Source organism: Aricia agestis, chromosome 12 (genome assembly GCF_905147365.1).
Source record: "Aricia agestis chromosome 12, ilAriAges1.1, whole genome shotgun sequence".
NCBI lineage: Eukaryota > Metazoa > Arthropoda > Insecta > Lepidoptera > Lycaenidae > Aricia > Aricia agestis.
The window spans coordinates 11456139-11479302 of record NC_056417.1 but is presented as its reverse complement, the minus strand read 5'-3'; the positions used below and the strand labels follow the sequence as shown (position 1 = coordinate 11479302).

Sequence of the window (23164 nt, the reverse complement as noted above, 5' to 3'; positions counted from 1 at the left end):
TAGTTACAAGGTTAGGTTCTGAACTTACAATATAAAGTTAACATATCTATAGTAAAAACCAAACGCGGCGGTAACAATACCAAATCAAAAAGTTATCATCAAAAACAAAATTTCTGTGAAGTTCTGTGCCAAGTTTCACAGTTTTACTATCAATTTTCTCCTTTTTTTGTTTTAGGTGATCTGCTTGGAAGTAGTTTCTGGCAATAAAAGACTACCAGTCAGTTCTTAAGTGACTGAATGTTTCCAATAAATGAATATTATAAATGAAAACTCCTTTTACTTAGCTCTTTAAATTTTTATATAAAACAGTTATAAATTTTATTTCTATTAAAAAGAAAGTAAAGTTAATAAACAGGAATATTCATAACACTTTATCAAGATTTTATTGAGGCTACAATTTTATACAACAAAAAAATTACAAAAGGAATGTTTATACAACATAGAAACAAAACAAAAAAAACATAAGTATGATTTTTTCTAAAAACCAAGAAATGGACTTTGGTGAGTGATGTAGGTTTTTTAACCTTCATTTTACTAAATAAGTATTTAGTTTCTTATTTTAAAAACCTACAAATATAATTTTTACAATTTATTTATAAATATTAAGCCTCTAAATATCACAATATTTATAAGTAAGTAGACACATCGTCCGTCCATGGAGGAATTCCAACGAAACCATACATTTTCCCACAAAAAGAGTAGCCTAAGTCCTTCTGTGGTCTACTCTATGTCAGTGCCTGATAATAAGTAATAACTAGGTAATAACTAATAACATACAAATCAGTCCAGTACTTTCTGAGACTTTCAACAATAATATCTTCAGATTTATATAACACCATCAGTAAAGATTTATTACTAATATTATTATGTCAAAAATATAATATTATAGTACTTATTTACATAATGAGATTTAAATTTGAAGTAAAAAATATAGATTACATCTTAATTCTAAATATACAAAGATAATCTTATAGTTACTCGATAAAATGATTTAAAATTATACTCATAAGAACCTCACAATGAAAAAATTGACGAAGTAATATCAAGTAATAATAATATGATTTTAACACAAAAATAAGTAATATCAAGTAACTAGCTGTCCCGGTGAACTTCGTGTCACTTTAAAACCTTCCCTGGACTTTTACAAATATTTTAAGACTAAAATCAGCCCAATCCGTTCAGCCGTTTTCGAGTTTTAGCGTTACTAACACAATTGAAAATCCATTTTTATATATATACTAGCTGTCCCGGTGAACTTCGTGTCACTTTAAAACCATCCCTGGACTTCTACGAATATTTTGAGACTAAAATCAGCCCAATCCGTTCAGCCGTTTTCGAGTTTTAGCGCGACTAACACATTTGAAAATCCATTTTTATATATAAGATATATAAGTAGATAATAATATGATTTTAACACAAAAATAAACTATGATATTATGATTAATAATTATGAATTATATATCGGCGCACATGAGCAACTCCTGCATTCCCATGTATCCGTGGTGTCTCCACACTCTGTACCTCGCTATGTCTTTCCTCGTCACCATACCGACCACCTGGCAAAATAATTTTTATTGAGTTCGTATAATTCATTTGTATAAGAGTGAAACTGCAAAGGCATAAGTCCTAACAAAACTGCAGTAGAGCGACGCGACATTTCACGTTCCATAGTAGTGACGTCCCTGCCGCGTACTGCGGCTCAGCGCATACAATCTCATACAAAGGAATTAAGCTAAAGGTGCCGAAAGTCAGTGCAAATTTTTGATTTGCCAATAATTGTCGATGCAATATAGGTCATTCATTAATTTATTAAGGCATTTGTGTAATTCCTTTTGTATACATTTAAACAGCGACCACATAACCCAATAGACGCCCAATGTTTTGATTTCTCTTAACAAATTATTGTCAATGTGCTGAGGTAAGCGACGCGGGGGGAGAGGTAAGAAATGCATTACGATTGGCCAATTCAAATTCACGGCATGTCATAAATCAGAACTAGTGATGGGAAGTACGAGAAGCGCTTGTCAAAAGAAATAAAAAAAACCAGTACATATTTATTTTAAAGTACAGAATGAAGAAAATACTTTAATTGTGGCAAGCTTCTAAAAATATACAAAAACGTGTTCGGATTATATTAAAAAAGTACCTATACTTACCTAAGTATATTTAAAAATATACTTTTTTTACAAATTATATATATACTTTTTTTAAACTTTTAGAGGGCAAAAATTCTGTAATATTATATGATTTTTGCGAAACTTTTATCGTTTACGCAGCACAATAGGAAAAATCACCCGATTTTGAAACATTCTTCATTGGTGCTCCGCTCCTATTGGTCTTAGCGTGATAATATAATATAGGCTACATAGGATATAATATAATAAAGCTTTCCTTGATTAATACTGAAAAAAAAATTCAAATCGGTCCAGTAGTTTCTGAGATCAGCGCGTTCAAACAAACAAACAAACAAACACTTCAGCTTTATATTTATTATTAGTATAGATTATTTGACTTGCTAATTCCGCCACATGATTTCTAAGTCACAATGAAATTGATGGAAATTTATTTCTAAAAATAGTTGTTCGCCAATAAAACTGCTTGAAGTTTTAGTGACTAAAAATCTTTATTTGGTTACTTTCTTTACGCTTTCAAGATAAGATTTCATGATTACTTCGCAACGCCGACAAAAAACAACGCTTTGTGATGGGTAGATAGTAGTAGTACTAGTAGATGGATGGTTTATACATATTTCTCTTACTAAAATTGGCAAAAACAGTGTTGGTACCTACTGCAGAGCTCAGTAATCGTCGACAATTTTTATTGCTATAAATTATAATCATTAATCAGTTGTTTAACAACAGTCCTACTCAAAATGACTTGAGCATATCACGCGTTGTTTCGATTTTCGATTAAAAAAAATATACCTCTGAAAGATAGTTGGTATCACATCACTAGTGACGCGTGACGATAACCGAAGAAAGGATACGCATTACTAATTTGTGTTTGATAGAAAGGGATATGAGTTATGACTTATGTCAAATGCTTTCGTCATGGATACAGACCAGTGTAATTTGAGCTCTGAATAAATTGATTCTTGACAGTAAAAAAAATATTTTGTATGAAACGCACGAGATGTACATGGGTCACGGATGTGGTCGATACTAAGACAGATTTCGCTATCATTATCTAAAGTAAGACCTATAAGTCTTACATATTGTCTGAAAGTATTCGCCTTGCATTAGGCGTCTAGAGGCTATGTGGTCGCTGCATTTAAACATATACAGCATGACTGGTGAGAGATGTTCAATACTTAAGGAGAGTACTCGGTACTTGATTCTCATTATAATTATGTAATAAAATTAGGTACTTAATTTTTGACCAAATTTCCCTTTAAATAAATGAATCATGGATACTTAGTAAATTATTATGCGGCCGCGCGAACCCCTCCCGCGCGCGTGGTCCGCGGTGGGTAAATAATTATTTAACTTTAAGCTACATTTACTCAGCGATCAATCGATATTAATTATTTATATTATTTTTTTTCGTCTAATGTAATAGCCAAATATCACGTCCTCTCGAGTATTGAACATGTCTCACCAGTCATGCTGTACTTTATGGATGAACGCCGTAGTCCGTATATTTTCCCAGCGCAGGATCTAAAAATCATGATAATCACGTAACATACTTCATCCCTCCCCCTAATCCCTTACCTCGTTGACGTCGTTCACGATCGGCAGATGTCGCAGGCCGAGCGCCCGGAACAGACGGAAGAGGCGGGGCAGGGACGCGCGGTGTGGCAGCGTGTACGGCGACGGGTTCATGTACGGCCGCAGGTCGATCGTATTCTCCAGATCGGCGCCGGACATCTACCGGATATAGGAAGCATTATTATTGCGGCTTTAATACGGACTTATAAAAAAAACTAGACGACGGAGCGCCGCACAAAGTAGTGACAAATTCAAGTCCAGTCGATTTTAAAAAATCAGCCAAGTGCGAATTGGACTCACGCACAAAGGGTCCCGTAACATTATAGAGCAAAAATAGGCCCAAATTGTGTTTGATGTATGGTAGCCCCCCTTAAATATTTAATTTATTTTGTTTTTGACGGACAAACGGACAAACATCGAAATTCGAAGTCTTATTAAATAAGGTCCCGTTTTTACCCTTTGGGTACGGAACCCTAAGAAACACAAACACGTCATGCGCAACACGCCGTGTCCGGCCTACCACATTTATAGGCCTGGAGATACTGACACAAAATTCTTGGTCATTTGTACCAGTATGGCGGTTTTACAGTGGTATAATTACGTAAAGGCAAAAAGGAAAATGATGGTCATAGCGCTCGCACTGGCAGCCCAAACGCGTGGGCGTTAATCGAACGTGTCGGAAAAATAACGAGTGTCGAACGATTTGTTCCACAAAAATGCTTGTATTATCAGATAGTCGAAAAAAATAAGTAGCCGAAAGCGTAATGCCATACTTGTCGGGTGCGGCTTACAGCTGGCCATACCGACGTGAATACGTTAATTTTAATAAAAAAATTGAACCATTTGTACCAGGCAAATTTTTGCATAGCTAATCATCGTCGAGTAGCCATTCACGAAAATCACCTTGCCATACTTGTCCGACAGGTCCCAATGGCTGCTATACCACTGCAAAGCTGTATTTTTTTTTCGCCAAACGATTTGTACCACCCTGAAACTTTTTTTAACAGTTCCCTGTAACGAGATATCTCGTGGATATCTCACTCTCGAGCGTAGTGATATTGTCGATATCGATATATATCTCTTTTTCGCTAACATGCATACGTCGAGACTCGAGAGATAAAGGGCATTGGGTAACTTTGTATGGACCTGTGGCGTCATTTTTTTTCCAGCGGCCACGGATAAAACCATAACTATTTTGTAGCACTACATTAGAGAAACATATATTGGTAATAAAAATTGTTCTAAGTAATATCGGAGCTGAGCTACGATTATTTTAGTATATTTATTTTTGCACCTTATGTTCACAATATCAATAGTAATTAACGTTACTTTATGAAGCTATCCTCAATAAACAGGCGTAGAAAGGGTATATTAATCTGTTGGTATATATTTCTCAATAACCACGACTTCGTCCGCGTCAAATATGAATAATTTTTCATACATATTTTAACACTGGGTTTAACTCTCGTCCAGCTAAAATATAGCCAGACTTGAGACTATAACTCATTAGACAGTGGTATTCAAAGGGCCGGATGCAATATTAGGCAATTATAATTATTGTTCTCGTGTATTAATGTGTTGTGGGTAAAATGACTCTAGGATGTTGTTCCCATAATATAATGTCTAAAAAAATATAAATGAAAATCCCTCATTGCCAAATGACGAGACTACAATGATGCCATGATGTAAAAAATGATTTTACGTATTTTATAGTCGTATTTTTGAAACATGGCAAATAAATAAGTATTTCAAGTATGACAGCACTTTTTCCCCCTACTAGAAGTATGGGAAAAATTTTGTCAAATACTTTCCAAAAATTTAAATGCCATAATGGTACAAATCGTTTGGCGAAAAAAAATTAACCTTTGCAGTGGTATGGCGGCCATTGGGACCTGTCGGAAAAGTATGACAAGGTGATTTTCGTGAATGGCTACTCGACGATGATTAGCTATGCAAAAATTAGCCTGGTACAAATGGTTCAATTTTTTTATTAAAATTAACGTATTCGCATCGGTATGGCGGGCTGTAAGCCGCACCCGACAAGTATGGCATTACGCTTTCGCCTACTTATTTTTTTTCGACTATCTGAAAATACAAGCATTTCTGTGGAACAAATCGTTCGACACTCGTTATTTATCCGACACGTTCGATTAACGCCCACGCGTTTGGGCTGCCAGTGCGAGCGCTATGACCATCATTTTCCTTTTTGCCTTTACGTAATTATACCCCTGTAAAACCGCCATACTGGTACAAATGACCAAGAATTTTGTGTCAGTATCTCCAGGCCTAATATTTGAATTGGCCATTGGGTGCGTCACTGCAAGTCTTCGGGGCGCTCCGTCCTCTAGTTTTTATTTTAATTCCATACCTAGACTTAAATCTATACCTAATAATACGTGAAAAAAAAACTTTTGACTCCTTTTTATGAAAAATGCGCAGACGTATATAACGATAATTAATTATTCATATGTAAGAGTAGGCACTCTTGTGCCAATGGCAATATTGTTAAGTCATGCTTTTGAAATACATTATTTTAGCCTTAAGATAAAATATCTTGTACAGTCTGTCAAGAAAGTGAAGAAATCAAAAAGTGGCAACATCGTAGTGTCATCCCTTTCAAATCAATCGAAGAAAAAAGGGATGACACTACGATGTTGCCACTTTTTAATTTCTTCACTTTCTTGACAGACTGTAACTTACATACTTTATTATCTGGCTATACCAAAAATCCACACTTCTTTGATTTCCATCCATTTTCCCGGTCTTAAAGGCATGGAGGATGCACAAGAAACATTTTTAAATAGTTACCCACTTCACCCACTTACATCTTTAAACACTTCCATGACATCCGGATACCTGGGGTACTCCTTTCTAAACATGTTGATGTTTACATCAGACCAGTCGATGTTGGGGTTCTCGTTGAACACTTTGTTCTGTAGCAGAACTATCAGCTGGGAGCGTAGTATTAATCCTCGGAGGCGTTTGTACTTTGGCACTTCGGACTGAAAAGCAATTCTCATTATGATAATGTTAAATGAAAAAAAAACTACTCCTAATATAAAAGTAATCAGTAAAAAAAATACCCAAAAACATCACATAATTAATGGACGGCCTCATGAGATAATAATTGTCCCGTCGAAGAAATTGATTCATAGGCAGTTGAGTGTTGACGGACCTATAGTCTGTCAAGAAAGTGATGAAAGGTGGGAAAATTTTTAAATGAAATAGAAAATATGAGAACTTTATTAATTCGAGATACAAATGTGAAAGGTGACAATATTTAAAATGTAATGAGCGTTATCTATGAAAATACAAAGAAAAAAATACACCTTTTAAGCGTGAAAAACGTTTAGAAAATTTTCCCGCCTGTCGTGACTTTCTTGACAGGCTATACGTGATACGTCATTTAGTCGGATTATGTAAGTTCAATGCATAAAGTTAATATACCTAGTGGAATAGAGCAACAATCTCGAGCTGTCAAACGAAACCGAAATTGGTTTCATCTGTGTGTAAAAATATGTGTACGTATACACTTATACAAGCATGATTGAACATGATTTCTATGAGATTAAATTGTCAACGTGTGGCACGTGCCGACTGTACGTCAAAAAAAGAGTGCTGCTGTCATGTATAATAAATAAATAAAAAACTCTTTATTCAAACAAACAAAATAGATCAATTTACACATGTTACAAAAACAGAAATAGTTTGAATTGGCGGCCTTTGTATCACACGTCTCTTTTTACCACGTAGTGTTACTGATAGTGACATCTCTTTTGCTCAGGCCTTTGTTTCTCTATTCCGCTAGGTATATTAACTTTATGGTTCAATGCAACTCGTGATCTGTCGGCTGAGTTTGACGACCGCGACCTAATTACGTAGGTCCGCCATCTGCCTATGAATCAACTTCCTGATCGTATGTACTTACAAAAGTTCATAAACTAGATAAACGCAAATTTTTCAGCACTGAGCGGGCTGAAGATGATTAACTATTGCTAAAGAAAACCCTCGACATGGTAATTTTTAAAACAAAAAAAACTTGATCACAATCGGCCCAGTCGTTTCGATTAATTAGTTTTACGCACGCAAACAAACTTATAAAGTTATAACACCTCTCTTTTTGGCGGGGCCAGGTTAAAAATGATGAGATGTTTAACTTACTTCATCATCCTCGGACGTCGGGTCGACGACGGGGAAGCCGTTGTGTGTGAACATCTGGAGTATAGTCACCAGGTCGCCAACCCTCTCCACCGTACGCAGAATCACGGCGGGGTGTGACATCACCTTTATAAAAATAATAATAACTATTAATTGTCACAAAATTATACACAAGCATACTAAGAGCCGGTCCACACGGCGCGCTGCGTCGTCGCAACGCACACATGACGGACAGCAGCCCCCAGCAGGAGGGGGTGTTGACGTTAAGACTGCTTCCTAATAACACTTTGCTAATTTTAACCAAATTTTATAATATGCATATTCAGTGGGTCTGAGAATCGGCTACTGGGTACTTATTATATTGATAAGTGCATTTGTTGAATAAATAATAGTAAATTGTTACAACTCGAGACTGACGGCGACCATTGTTTGTGCGACGGGATAGCGATGTACGTTGCCATGGTAACATACTTATTTAGTCCCTGCAATAAAATAATACGGGCGAAATACTTTATATCGCAAAGAAACGTTTGCCGGGACAGCTAGTAAAGTTATAATATTTTTGTAACAACTACAGCAGAATCGACCCAGTAGTGTCAGAGCCTATTCGATTTCGATAAATAAACATAACATAAAGTATTACTAGTGTATAAGGCAAAAACTAAAAAGTATTAATTTTATTCTCAAAGTACAGGTGGAAAATGTGACTCGAACTTCTCAAAATTTTATCTGATATATTTGGTTATACTACGTTCGTACAAAAAGTGGTTACGAGAATAATTACACAAATTTATAGCCGTGGTGACATTTTGAATGCGTTGGGCGAGTGCGGGGGGTATGAAGTGCGCGGGTGAAAACCGATTTTTTTTCTGGCATAGGTTGCCCTCTTAAGGTGTTTTCAATGTGTAAGTAAAGGTGCCGGTTGGCAGCGGACGACATTAAGCAACCGCAGACGACGTGTCGTCGCGACACTACTGGTTTGTATGTATTTCTATGAAATGCCCTGCGCAGCTAGCGACATGAAGCTAGCAAGCTAAAAATACATAGAAATGACGTGTCGCGACGACATGTGGTCGGCTTCCAACTTGTACCTTTAGACAGTACCTGTGAGGCGTAGACGGTGTGCGCTAGCGGCGGCGCCTCCCACCCCAACAGCGGCACGCCCGCCAGCTGGATGTGGATGTCGTAGATACCCTGACACACATACACTTATTAGTGTCATCACTACATATTATAAAACAAAGTCGCTTTTTTCCCTCATGTCCCTTTGATCTTCAAAACTACGCAACGGATTTTTAATGCGGTTTTCTTTAATAGATAGAGTGATTCAAGAGGAAGGTTTATAAGTATAATAACATTCATTAAATAGTAGATCTATATTGTCCTGTACAGAATATGATTTAAATAAATATTTTAGAAAATATTAAAGATTAAAAAATTACGGGACGTAGCTTTTGCGGCGGTACCGACCAATATGGGCCACGGGTAGTAATGAATATAATTAAAAACTACTGAATCGATTGTATCATTTCTTCAGTGAGTCACATAGGCTTTAATATATTTTATACCCGTGCGAAGCCGGGGCGGGTCGCTAGTGTACACATAAATAACAATAACTCCCGTACCGGTTTCGGTGACGGTGGCCGGTTTCATTGAAACCAGGCCAGTTACGCAGGAGTAATTTTAGTCAGTTGACGGACCTACGTCATTTGGTCGGTTTATGAATCTTAGCTGTGATCGGTCGGATGGGTTTGACTTAGGGTCAATTTGTACTAGCGCAGAGTCGAAGCGCATCGAAGCGAATTATCAAAACTGAACATACCAAATTCAACCTTAACTCCAAACCATTAACGCAAAAATAATTCTGAGAATTTAAAAAGGCGCGCGCATTGGCGTGCACTCGTGCAAATTCGCTTGACCAACGCTTTTTGGTGCGCGCGCATTCTCGCGCATCCATGCGCCTACAAGCGAATCTACGCGTCATCACTGTAGGCATTCTGGCGAATTCGCGCGCACTCGTTCGACCTGTGGGGCTAAAATGGTCGCTTTGTAGAATCATTATATGAATCGTAACATGATTCACTTTCTTAAAATTGCAAAATGGTCACTCTGCTTGCAATTCATGTCTACAGATTGACAAGGCTTTATATGAACGTGGCGAAAAAAGGAACTAATGCTGCCATCATACAAAAACGTCATTTTATGACAGTTCTGCTTAAGTGAAGCGTTCCCGCTCACGTTCATAACTCATAAAAAGCCTTGTCGGTCTGTAGTAATTCGTACTAATTTGACATTTGTCAGTTTGACAGTTTTGACAATTCATTTGCTGAATTGATTGAGAGGAATTGCTAAATGCGACCATTTTAGCCCCGCTGGTGAATTTGACGCTTCGACGCGCTTCGATTCGCTTCGACTCTGCGCTAGTATAAATTGACCCTTAACGCGACCAAATGAAGTAGCTTCAATGGTACATGCGAGATGTGTCTGTGTCGTACCTCATTGAAGAAATCCCCGGTCCACTTCGCGACGACGAGGGTGACAATGATGGGTAGCGCATTAGAGATCTGTCCCGTTGTCTCTATAATGATAACTGCGAGCGATATCGTCATTCGTACGACGCCGCCGAGTTGAGCCGCGGCTCCAATTAACGCGTACTTGGCCGGGTTTATACTCTGTGAAAAAAAGGTGATAAATATTAGCATCCTTATTATTTAACTATAGTCTCTCAAGAAAGTGAAGAAATTAAAAAGTGGCAACATCGTAGTGTCATCCCTTTCAAACCAATCTAAGAAAAAAGGGATGACACAACGATGTTGCCACTTTTTAATTTTTTCACTTTCTTGACAGACTATAAACATTAACTTCATTGCTTGTGGTCACAGTTTTGACGTTTGAATTTTTTAAAACACAATTGTTGTTATGTCAATATTTTGAGGTTTATACTTTATAAATAGATTTTTAGAAAGTTCAAACGTCAAAATTGTCATTTGTCACCGCGTGAATCGCGCCTATCAAAGTATATCTGAGATCAGCGTGACGAAAAACGACTGAAACTATTGTCTCACTTTATATTTATATGGCAAAACAACGTTTGCCAGACGCTGTGGCTCAGTAGTCGTGCGAGTAGCCGCAGGCTGCGGGTTCGTACCCCGCCGAGGAAAAAAATTGCGAAATCAGTGCAGCAGTTCTCGAGATGAGCGGTTACTAAACACATTTAACGATCATATAAATTCACTCACATTAGACGGCAGGGTGTACTGTATCAGTATCGCGAGGAGTCGTCCCCAGGCGGCTCCAGTCAGCAGGTTGGGGATGAACAGGCCGCTGGAGACGGCCAGGCCGAAGGTCCACGTGGAGAGGAGGAAGTAGGCTAGCACGAACACCAGCAGGGATGTGGGCCGGTAGCTGCCTAATGGGTCGTGGAGGAGTGAGCGTACTGATGCTTCAGGGGTTTGGAACCAGAGAGCGGCTAAAGCGTTGTACTCCCCGTCAGCGCAGTATAGCTGTAAGCATATAGTTTTTGAGGCTAACCAATACAAAATACTATCAGAGATGATTCATAGGCGTCCTCCATAACCGCAACACACACATGACGGACAGCAGCCCCCAAGACGAAGCCAGTGGCTGGGGGGGGGGGGCTGTTGACGTTAGGTAATACTGCTTCGTAACAACGCTGCGATGACGCAGCGCCCGTGTGGCCGGCTATGCGTCAAACGGCAGCGCTGCGTCGACGCAACGCTGACGTAACGCGCCGTGTGGACTGGCTCTTAGAGTGGGATCAGACGTACGCGTTTCTGCGAGTACGTTATGGCGTTTGTTAAAACAAGTGACGCGCGCTGCATCCGCATCTCTGAACGCGCTCTTAAGCGTTATGGCCGCCATTTTGCACATTTTAATAATAATTTATATTTTTTCATGACTTTTTTGGCACTTTGTATGTATGTACTATTTTTATGTTTTAAGTGCAAATAATAGATTCATTATTACATCTCACCTGCAGCGGCACTTTGGTGGGGTCCTCGCCGAGCGGGCGGCAGTCGTTGAGCAGGAACATCATGAGGAAGCCGCACGTCGCGCTCGCGCCCGCCACTAGACACGCCTCCGCCACGCGCAGCCAGCGTGATCGCACGTATCTACGTATAAAAATATATTCATAAAATTATAGTTAAATAAGCATTAAATGTCTGAGTGCTGCCGGCCGGGGCTTATCATGCCAGCGGATAGCGAGCGGCTTCGGGGCGGGACGAGCACGCAACGAATACGTCGCGGAGGGGCAACGAACCCGCCCCGAATTCACTGCAAATACATGGCGAACACGCAACTAGTAAACGCGATAAAAACGTTACGTATCCGCCGCGTGCCCGCGATGTCTTCGGTGCGAAGCCGCGACGTGTCCCCGATGTATAATACGCTGCGCGTCCTCTCCGTCCTAAATCCGCTCGCCAGTCGCTTGTTACAGTTCTGATTCCATTTAAATATAAAAAGTCTATAATTATTGATGTAGTTCCACAGCGCACCGAGCGCCCCGCCCACGTCAAGGCAAAACCAACCTTAATCTGAAGACAGAGAGTCTATAGTTGATGTAGTTCCACAGCGCGCCGAGCGCCCCGCCCACCACGCCGAACAGCATAAACACGGGCAGCTCGTAGAACTCGAACGGGAACGGCTCCATCTTGCCCAGATTCAATAAACCTGACAATGTATAAAGGTTTTCAATTTAATAACGAAGATAAAAAGCTAGTTGCCTCTTTCATTCCAGTGAGATTTAAAATATTGTTATCGCGTTTCTGTGAAAACGTGATCACTGAGCGAATGAAACAGATATAATATATAGAGATGGTAATGTAAAAGTGAAAAGATAATGCGCAGTGCATTACATTTTTGTATCTCTTTGGTAGGGCAAATCGATGGAAAATATGTTAAAATAGAAAGAGAATGGAGTGTGGAGTGTAACATTTTTAGGTATGGGTGGAGTGGGTAGAGAGGCAAGGATTGAGCGGGGGGGATGGGCGCGCAAAGGAACACGCTATTGGTGGTTGTATACTGATCAGCCCTAATAGACAAGTAGCAAGCGATTATCGTAAACGCCAATAAAATGTATGCGATTTGACATAAGTCATCGCTTCGCTAGCGAATACTAATGTCAAATCCCATACATTTTGTTGGCGTTTACGATAATCGCTTGCCACTTGTCTAGGCCCTCAGACCGAAAGTTTTTGCCATTTTATGCTATTGGAGGTAGATAGATTATTATTATTATTATTATTACTAGCTGTTGCCCGCGACTTCGTCCGCGTGGACTTTAGTTTATAGTTGTTCCCATAGATCAATTGAGTCGTTTACGCGCAAATCAGAAACCTATATTGTGTGGGAACCGCATATTTTTCCGGGACAAAAAACATTCCTTGTCCCAGATTCAAATTAGTATCTTCAATCTCCATGCCAAATTTCATCAAAATAGATTAAATAGTTTAGGCGAGAATCATAAAAGTTTATTGTGCGGGAACCGTATATTTTCCGGGATAAAAAGTATCCCTTTTCCTTTCCCAAGACTGAAAGTATTGGCATACCAAATTTCATCAAAATAGATTGAATAGTTTAGGCGATAATCATAAAAGTTTATTGTGCGGGAACCGTACATTTTCCGGGACAAAATTAGTATTCCTTGTCCTTTCCCGAGACTCAAAGTATCTCCATACCAAATTCCATCAAAATAGATTGAATAGTTTACGCGCAAATCATAAAAGTATATTGTGCAGTAACCGTACATTTTTCGGGGACAAAATGTATCCTTTGTTCTTTTCCAGGACTCAAATTATCTTTATACCAAATTTCAGCAAAATGGGTCCAGTTTACGCGTGATGTCGTGACCACGCGAAATATAACGTTCCGCGCCTATAGCCTTCCTCGATAAATGGGCTAACTAACACTGAAAGAATTTTTCAAATCGGACCAGTAGTTCCTGAGATTAACGCGTTCAAACAAACAAACAAACTCTTCCCAATTATAATATTATAGTATAGATAAGCCTAAAGCCACTACTGGGCAAAGGCCTCCCCCAAAGACTTCCATCTGTCTCTCTCCTGCGCCACCGCTGGCCAGCCTGGCTGGTATGCCTCCAGCTCATCACGCCATCTTTTTCTAGGCCGGCCTCGGCGGCGGCGATAGATAGGAAATGCTTTATTTGTACAAAAATTAAAAAACTAAATTACAATTTAAAATAATATAATTATGAACCTGTACAAACATACAAACCTGTGAAAGTGGTTTCTTCCAGACAACCTTAAATTAATACAAAACAAAACAATCAAAAAAATGCTTATGGCTAAAAATACTACATACGTCTTACTATAATATATTATAATATTCATATTAATATTAAAGATACATATAATAAAATAAAGACATATTTAATAAACTACTAGGTATTGTTAGTATGCAACTTTTATCACTGTACAATGTCACAAGACTTTACCTGGGTAGCTCAATTCCCCTGGATGACCATGGTACGCGGACAACGCGAAGTTCAAGGTGAAAGTTGACACAACTGTGGCAAAAAACGTCCGCCATGTGAGAGCTTGATTCCAGAAACTTGTTCCTTCCTCCAGCGAAAATAAAACACCACCTGTAATAAACAAAATTGACTTTAAACGGTATTCTCCTATCGTGGTACCGGTGGTAGGCACCGTAGTATCAACATTCTGAAAGCATTTTCTTAAAATCTACTGAGAAATAAAACAATTTTTTTTTATGGGACCACCTTTGAAATTTTTTCTATTCAACAAAAAAATAAGCATCAAAATCGGTTCACAAACAACAAAGTTATCAGCGAACTGACAAAAAAATGCTGTTTACATTCAGGGGGCTGAATGTAAACAGCATTTTTTTGTCAGTTCGCTGATCGCGCAGCCTACTTCCCTGCCGGATAGGGATCCGGCAGGGAAGTAGGCAGCGCGAGAATGTAAATACTCGCGCTGCCACTCGTCATGCCGCTGCCGCTGCCCTGACGCGGCAAGATAATGTAAAAGGGCTGAGTGTATTATCATAGCCGCAGTATTCAGGGAACTATTTCCGGCAGCGCGAGGATTAGAGGCAGAGGCTGAATGTAAACGATACTTTCTTTTTTTCTTGTGTAATGTGTATGTTGAATAAATGGTTTATTATTATTACTTTACGTACCGATGGGTGCGCCAAAAGCGGCGGAGACGCCGGCCGCCGCGCCGCCGGAAACGAAGTCCCGCTTCTCGTGGTCCTCGCGGAAGTATTCGAAGACTTTGAAGTCCTTGTTGAAGGTGGTGCTCTTGCCCTGCGAGATGCCCGCCGCCACCACCGCCCCGCTGTGGATCATGGGACCTTCCTGGGGACATCATCACCGTTGAGAGGGCGAATATTTTTTTTAACCATAATGATATTATAAATACGAAAGTGTGTCTGTCTGTCTGTTACCTCTTTACGCCTAAACCGCTGAACCGATTTTGATGAAATTTGGCATAGACTATACTTTCGAGTCCCGGGAAAGGACATACTTTTTATCCTGAAAAAATGTACGGTTCCCGCGTGATAAACGAATTTTGGCGCAAAGGAATTGCGGGCGTCATCTAGTATTACATAATATCTTCAACTGATCAATGACATAATAGGCTATTTGACCTACTTCTTTTCTTCATGATAATCGCTTCTTAATCATTTATTTTCACCAAAAATCTTAATATTTTAAACAGTAGAAACCCATAAAAATGTTGATTGAAAAATATGCCTTTTAAATGGCGCCGAAAACACTGTCCGCCATAGTGTGACGTCATATTTTTTTGTATTTTATACTTTTTTTATTGAATTTTTTTATGTGCTAAATATACGAGTCTAAAAGTGCCAAAAAATTAGAAAAGAATTAAATAAGAAATGAGAAATCATTTAGAAGTAATGTTGAAAACTTTTGGAGAAAAGTTTTGGCCATTTCATTTCCCAACAACAATAAATGGAGATGACTGATGTTTTATTTCAATTATTCAAGAAAATGTATTTTACAAATCTTTCTAGGCTTATTCTTATTATTTATGTACAAATAAACTTAAGATCAAGGCTCTTAGGTGACTTTGGCTGCCTGCACAATGGACGGATCAACAGTGTACTTTCGGAGCCGTTGTCCCCAGAGGCAATCAAATTATATAATTATTTGGATCTGTCCCTTTTGTAGGGAACACTGTGTTCACCTATGAGGCTGACATTGACACTGAGTGTTAAAAGCCTCTGTAAAATAAAAAAGATAAAAAAAAAAAAAAACTTACGAGCGAAGATATTAAATTACTAGAGTGATGACGTCACATCCAAATCGGAAGTATCGCAATTAGCGTTTTCGTCAATACAAATTAAAAAATATAAAATAATATTTTCAAATCGACTTTATTTATCAATCATAAGCTTTTATTTGATGATAAGGGTGAAATATACATTTGTTCAATGAAATTAGGTATATATTGTATAAAGGTCAAGTAGCCTATTAACGTTTTCAATAGTATCCAACTTACCTTTCCTCCCGCCAGTCCACCAACTACTGCGGTGATGACCCCTACTGTTTTCACAATGAGGGTCTTGATTCTGACCACCCGTGGCACTTTCACACCGTTTAAGTAACATTTCACTTGAGGAATACCGCTTCCCGCTGCAACAGGCTAAAACATTTTATTATTTCAAATTGATGAAGAGTGTTATTAAATTCCGGATGCCAAATAATAAGAATTTTTAAATTAGACTACCACTCTTAGAAACGAATAATTAATTTCTAAAGGTGATCGCACATCAGCAACGATTGTGCTGCACAGCACTCGCCGACCGCCGCACAGTGGTCCGAAATCGCCAAATAGTGGACATTCGCAAAAAACTTCGATTTTGGTGTGGAAAAAAATACCATTTGATAGATTTTAAGAAGAGTAACAATAAATCCCTATTAAGTTTTTTTATAAAAATGTATATTTAAGGTGAAAAAAAAAAAATACGAAAATGTTGTATGGGAAAGAATCTTTAAATTGATTTTTTGCAAAAACTACTAAGTCATTCTGGTTCATTTTTTAAACAAGTAAAGTTCTAGTGGTATATAAGGTTTAGAAAAAAAATTACGAAAATTTACGTGCAGCCTTTTGCAGTAGAGGGGTTCAAAATGTTGAAATAATTTTACGAACCTTTTAGGTGTGGAAAAAAATACAATTTGATAGATTTCCTAAAGAGTAACAATAAATCCTTTATAAGTTTTGTACAAAAATTGTTTTAAGGCGAAAAAAAACAATGGGCATTGTCCAAAAAAAAATTACATGTACTTTTAAAAAGCAACAATACTTATTTGTATTTACAAACATGGATAACAAAAACAAAATTAAACTAAATTAACTACTGACTAAACTATTGTAATTATAATAAAATAAAAATTTTTACACACACTAATAACTCAAACAATTTCAAATGAAACTTATAAATAAACAATAATAAATAATAATCAATTAAAGCAACGCGCTTTACAAACATAGTGGATCTCCAATGCTATCATCGCCTTGTAATGACACAACTTCACTTTCTTCGTAATCTTCAGCTGATAAAAGAGGACTTTCAAGCAACAGGTCGACTGTGTCTGGATGAAATTCTTGGTGTTTATTTTTAGACAACTTTGGACGAATGTGAGACAAATATAGATCAGAATTTATTAAAAAGTTGTGCAACAAATCTTCATTAGTCTGCTCGACTCGTCTTTTTAGTATGCATCTCTCTAGTATTTCTAAATTCTTTATTCCTTGCCTCTGAAGCTTCTTCACTCAAACAGCCAATTGGAATAAAGCCAAAATGCTTACAAATATCAGCACCATGTATAAGGATTTTGTGAACACTTGCAGGCATGTAGTACCACGGATAAAACTTTACATACAGCTCTGTTTCCCAGAAGAAACTGTCTGCAATACAGCGTATAATCTCTTTATTAATTCTATATCTATTTTCGTTATTTCAGAGCGCCTTCTGTTGTCAACTTGTCACATATATTAGAAATGCAGTAGGAGTTCTATAAGATAAGATAGATTGATTATTATTATACCAAGTGATTATATTATTAAACATAATATTCTAACGTATTAAAAACTATAAACAAAAACATACTAACTAATAAGTATGATTAGTTCTATGTTACAATAAAGTAAAAAATAAAACGCCATCTGTTGAATCGTATTAGAACTAAAATGTTCATTGCATCGATGTATTTCTGGATTTTTTATAATATTATACATAAATTAATACATTTAAGATTTTTGAAATATTATTTTAATACACATCCATGACCCAGGAACTTTCAAAAACTTTTTGTTCCATCGGCGGGATTCGAACCCGCGACCCCCGGCTTGAGTTGCCACACACTCTAACCATTGAACCACGGAGGTCGTGGTAGATCCACTATGTTTGTAAAGCGCGTTGGTTTAATTGATTATTATTTATTATTGTTTATTTATAAGTTTCATTTGAAATTGTTTGAGTTATTAGTGTGTGTAACAATTTTTATTTTATTATAATTACAATAGTTTAGTCAGTAGTTAATTTTAGTTTAATTTTGTTTCAAAAATGAACCAGAATGAGTTTTTGCCAAAAATCTATATTTTATAGATTCCGTCCCATACAACATTTTAGTAAATATTTTTTTTTACCTTGAAAAATACATTTTTATAAAAAACTTAATAAGGATTTATAGTTACTCTTTAAGAAATCTTTCGAATAGTATTTTTTCCACACCTAAAAAGTTAGTAAAATTATTTCAAAATTTTGAACCCCTCTATTGCAAAAGGCTGCACGCAAATTTTCGTATTTTTTTTTCTAAACCTTATATACCACTAGAACTTTACTTGTTTCAAAAATGAACCAGAATGACTTAGTAGTTTTTGCAAAAAATCTATTTATAGATTCTTTCCCATACAACATTTTAGTAATTATTTTTTTTTCACCTTGAAAAATACATTTTTATAAAAAACTTAATAAGGATTTATTGTTACTCTTTAAGAAATCTTTCGAATAGTATTTTTTCCACACCTAAAAAGTTAGTAAAATTATTTCAAAATTTTGAACCCCTCTACTGCAAAAGGCTGCACGTAAATTTTCGTAATTTTTTTTCTAAACCTTATATACCACTAGAACTTTACTTGTTTCAAAAATGAACCAGAGTGACTTAGTAGTTATTGCAAAAAATCTATTTATTTCCCATACAACATTTTCGTAATTATTTTTTTTCACCTTAAATATACATTTTTATAAAAAACTTAATAAGGATTTATTGTTACTCCTCTTAAAATCTATCGGATGGTATTTTTTTCCACATCAAAATCGATCTTTTTTGCGAATGTCCACTATTTAGCGATTTCGGACCACTGTGGCGCCGTACGCATTTTGGCACACGAAATGCGCTCGGGTCATACAGTGCAGATGTGCGAGGTTTCACATCATTGCAAACAACGAATTTTAAAATGCGGCGCGTGCGGCGTGTACGTTGCTGAGAAAAATACGTTCACCTTTAACTGTAATTAATCCTCCGGTCGATTCTTGGAAATCTATTGTTGTCGCGGTCAGTGGTGTCCTTATGGGTTAAATGAAAATGTTGACATAAGCTCAGCTCAGAGCCAACCATCCGTACTGATATTATTAATGGGAAAGTGTGTCTGTCTGTTACCTCTTCACATTTAAACCGCTGAACAGATTTAGCTGAAATTTGGTATGGAGATACATAAAGTCCCAGGACCTTAAAAAATTTAGTATGTTGATATTTTTAGCAATATTCCGGGAAATAAACCTCAACCTGTAAGTAAATGAGTGAGTGCATGCATAAGTATGCGTACAGCACCCTCCTCTCCCACACTGCCTATGCGTACACTCGCATGCAAGTACCTGCAAACACCACCACCATACAATCAATAATGTAAGCAAATTTGTGCAAGGTTTCTCACCACCATGCAAGTTGAAAACCTCGCCGCGCGTTTCGCCTCAACACCGGAGCATCCTCAGGATGTTGACTCTACGAACAACGTCCGTCCCAGGAACTTTCTATCCCAGAAAAATGTATGGGTCCCGCGCGATAAACAAATTTCCGAGTGATAAGATTTTGGCGCAAGAGAGTTGCGGCCTGCGAGCGTCATCTAGATAAGTGAATAATTTACACTCACCTCAACATATGCAACCAACACAGATCCAATGAAAACAATACAGATGTTTGTCAACACCCACAACAAATATGGTATGTATAGTTTATCAAGTAGGACATATTTATCCACAGCTGTCATACTGCATAAGGTTTATTATTGTGATAAATGATACTATGATATTACAATTTATAATAATATTGAGGACAAATACTATCATCTACTGTACAATAGAGTAAGTATAGTAGTTAGTAAATCTATTTAATTGAAAGTTTAAGTTAAACAAACAAATCATACTTGGTCCATAATTTCCATAATATACTAGTCTTACTTAGTTTAATAGGCATAAGAAAATATAACTAAGTTTATCTTTTTATTATTTATTCTGTTTCTTATACCCTAAATTAAAAAAAAAGACTTCTGTTTGTTATTAACGAGAACTTTAAAAACTAACTTTAGTATTATATAGTATTACTCTCTTCCTATTTTATCAAAAGGATACATTTCTTTAGCTGTGTGTATTTGATATTTGAGAATTCTTCTATGCATATATCTATTATAAAAGCTATAAGAGCTGTGATCACACCAATCATCAAGAATACTATCCATCGTGAAATATCCTTCCATACTATAAATGGATAACCTCTTTTTCTTTCTTCGTCTAGAAGTAAATTATTCTCACATGTGTCATAATCTAAGCTCTGAAAATAAACTAGCATTATGTAAACAATAAAATATTAGAAAAAAATATTCTGCCTTAATATTTTTATATGTTTGTAAACAAAAAACTAGGCTTGGTTACCTCATATTTAGCAGAAAGAACATTCAGAGATCCACGCTCAAATGTTTCAGTAGGTTTTCTCCTTCTCACACCATGACTGCCTGTTGAGTCATCTTCTTCCGGTTCCTTTTAATTTAAAAAGTAAATAAATTTGTTTCTTTACAGAGAAACAATTAAATAAACTTAAATTGCTAGTCAACTATAGTCAAAAAACTAATATTATGTAATAAGTAACATTTTTATTTGGTCTTAGGTAACAAAATACGAGTCAATGCAAAAATCTATTAGCGACAGTCAATGTAAGAACTAGAACTTCAATAGTTTAATATAAGTAATACTGTACCTGCAGGTTCGAATTGAATTGTGTGGCATTTGATGTACTGGCTTCATTACTTATTAGGTTTACGGTGTCTGTCGTATCACTTACATCGCCATTTAGCGATAAATTACTCATTTTGATCAAACATTAAATACTAGAAATCATCAATGTTATTATATTTATTTTATGTCTTAGAAAAAGTTATTTACTAACGACAAAATACTATACAACGAAGATATATTCAAATCACTACTTTATTACTTATTTACCTATTATATTAAGTATTTTAAAATTATTTTAAATTCTTAATTTACTATTTTATTTTTAACAAAGGAGCATGCACAGATTACTAGTATATATTTGGGAGCATGAGCGATCAGCGATGATAAATTTGAAACGTCAAATGTCAATTATCAAACGTCAAACTGACATATGACTCCAAGCTCACAGATAATGCAATAGCATACGGAGCTTTTCTTTTTAAAAATAAGTGATGGATTAGATAGCATTTTATAAAAGAAATATTGAAAAATCAGAACGAAAACCGAATCTAATATATGTGCGGAGAATTCTACGGTTTTCTAGACTTTCTAGTTTCTAGCAGCTGTAATGAAAAATCGCAAAATTATTAATTAAAGCCTTGTAAAAATTCTAGTACAATGCAATGGGCTATTAGTTAGTACTACTTTATACTTACCAGATTATTATCATAACAAACATTTTTTGTTACAAAACTGCGTACTAATTTTACAAATACCCTCAAAATCTTTTTTGTTTTATCTTATCTTATCAAAATGCGTTTTGACAATGTTATCATTTTATCAGTAATCACTAATCAGTTGTCAACTCAAAGCACACTAGCGCCACAAACTGGCACATGTACACGCGCAATAATCAGCGTACCGTAAACAATGAGGTGTTTAGATGTGTGTGTAGCTTGCTCGTTCGTTTGGTTGACAATCGCGATGTGATGTATCCTACATCATCGCATGCAGTTATATTCTCAAATCTTTAATTTTTATATTAGTTACAACATTACTTTCTAAATGTTTTCTTTCGTTGTGATCACGTTTCTCTATTTTAATTTCTAAATATGTGTTATTTGCCGCCGAAGTTCCATTCAGTGTGTCGCCTTTGTTTATCATTCTGTGGCGATAATTGCAGTGATGTTAAACTTCCAATATTCGACCGTGATAAGGATAAATCGCGACTTTCGGAGATGATAATGACATATTTGTCGATAATGGTAAACTATGTGATAACATATTGGCGGTGCACACACGATATGTGGTGTTTTTTTCGTGTGAAAGTTGGGCACGAGCGGAGGAGATTGTGGATACTGATAAGCGCCATTAACTTTCTCGCGGAGCTGGGTATTTTCGCATTGTGATATCATATTACGGCCCACGCGTTGAGTGTTCGAGTGGATGACTAATGTGTTTCGTGGAAATGATAGTGAAGCGTGTGGTGGCGCGGCGTATCGGTGGCCGTGCACTGATAACAAAGGAGCGCTGGGAGTCTCCCCGGCCTCCACCTAGCACACCTCTCCCGATACACCTCTATGTGTTTCAGCGCGAATCCTACGCCACAATCAGTATCCCCAATCTCTAAAAACTTACACTGATAAACCACTCAACATTTGTCTATTTTTGGTATCAATACTTTCTAAATATAGAGCTACATTTACTTGTGGGGGATTGCATTCACCCTCAAAGGTTAGAGATGTAAAAATAAGATCATGTTTATGTGTTGCTGTTTTATTTTATTATCTGAATAATTTTGTGATGAATCATCTATGATTAATCTCTCGGTGTAATCTTTTAAAAGGTCACTATAATGTGGTGTAAATGTTACTATAGATTGTTTAATGTAATGCCTGTCATTTGTAGGTATCACCTGAGGATATGCTGCCACAGGTGGTGTGCGGGAGCTGTGCACACAAACTCGATGAGTTTCACACATTCAGAGAGCTGTCGCAAAAATCCGAAAGACTCTTGGAACAGTTTGTCACATACGCAAATTCGTTGAGTGGCCCCAAGGAGGT

General features: G+C 36.9%; 2 protein-coding genes across 6 annotated transcripts in view; one reads left to right on the top strand and one right to left on the bottom strand.

Annotated features, from left to right (window-relative positions):
* Window positions 1–1414: 1414 nt before the first annotated feature.
* Window positions 1415–21405, bottom strand: LOC121732207 (H(+)/Cl(-) exchange transporter 7). 2 transcript variants are annotated; one of them, XM_042122012.1, is made up of 17 exons: window positions 21390–21405; window positions 21145–21274; window positions 20823–20927; window positions 20523–20721; window positions 20045–20154; window positions 16391–16534; window positions 15045–15222; window positions 14341–14490; window positions 12416–12557; window positions 11860–11998; window positions 11105–11368; window positions 10361–10537; window positions 8970–9059; window positions 7869–7991; window positions 6533–6709; window positions 3711–3866; window positions 1415–1556 (listed from the first exon to the last, which is right to left on the bottom strand). In XM_042122012.1, exons 2-17 carry the CDS (start codon window positions 21253–21255, stop codon window positions 1455–1457), a joined length of 2367 nt encoding a protein of 788 aa, XP_041977946.1. In that variant the 5' UTR covers window positions 21256–21274; window positions 21390–21405; the 3' UTR covers window positions 1415–1454. The 2 variants fall into 2 exon arrangements, with proteins under 2 accessions (XP_041977946.1, XP_041977945.1); XM_042122011.1 differs by lacking the exon at window positions 21390–21405 and having other exon boundaries at window positions 21145–21374.
* Window positions 21406–21924: 519 nt separating this feature from the next.
* LOC121732758 overlaps window positions 21925–23164 on the top strand; it is a 30989-nt gene continuing 29749 nt past the window's right edge. For 3 of the 4 annotated variants that reach the window (XM_042122716.1, XM_042122715.1, XM_042122714.1), the window contains exons 1-2: window positions 21925–22366; window positions 23010–23162. In XM_042122716.1, coding sequence (XP_041978650.1) covers window positions 22214–22366; window positions 23010–23162 — 306 coding nt within the window. In that variant the 5' untranslated portion in view covers window positions 21925–22213. Of the gene's footprint in view, window positions 22367–22547; window positions 22836–23009; window positions 23163–23164 lie in introns of those variants that run through there. The other variant, XM_042122718.1, reaches the window with a different exon arrangement.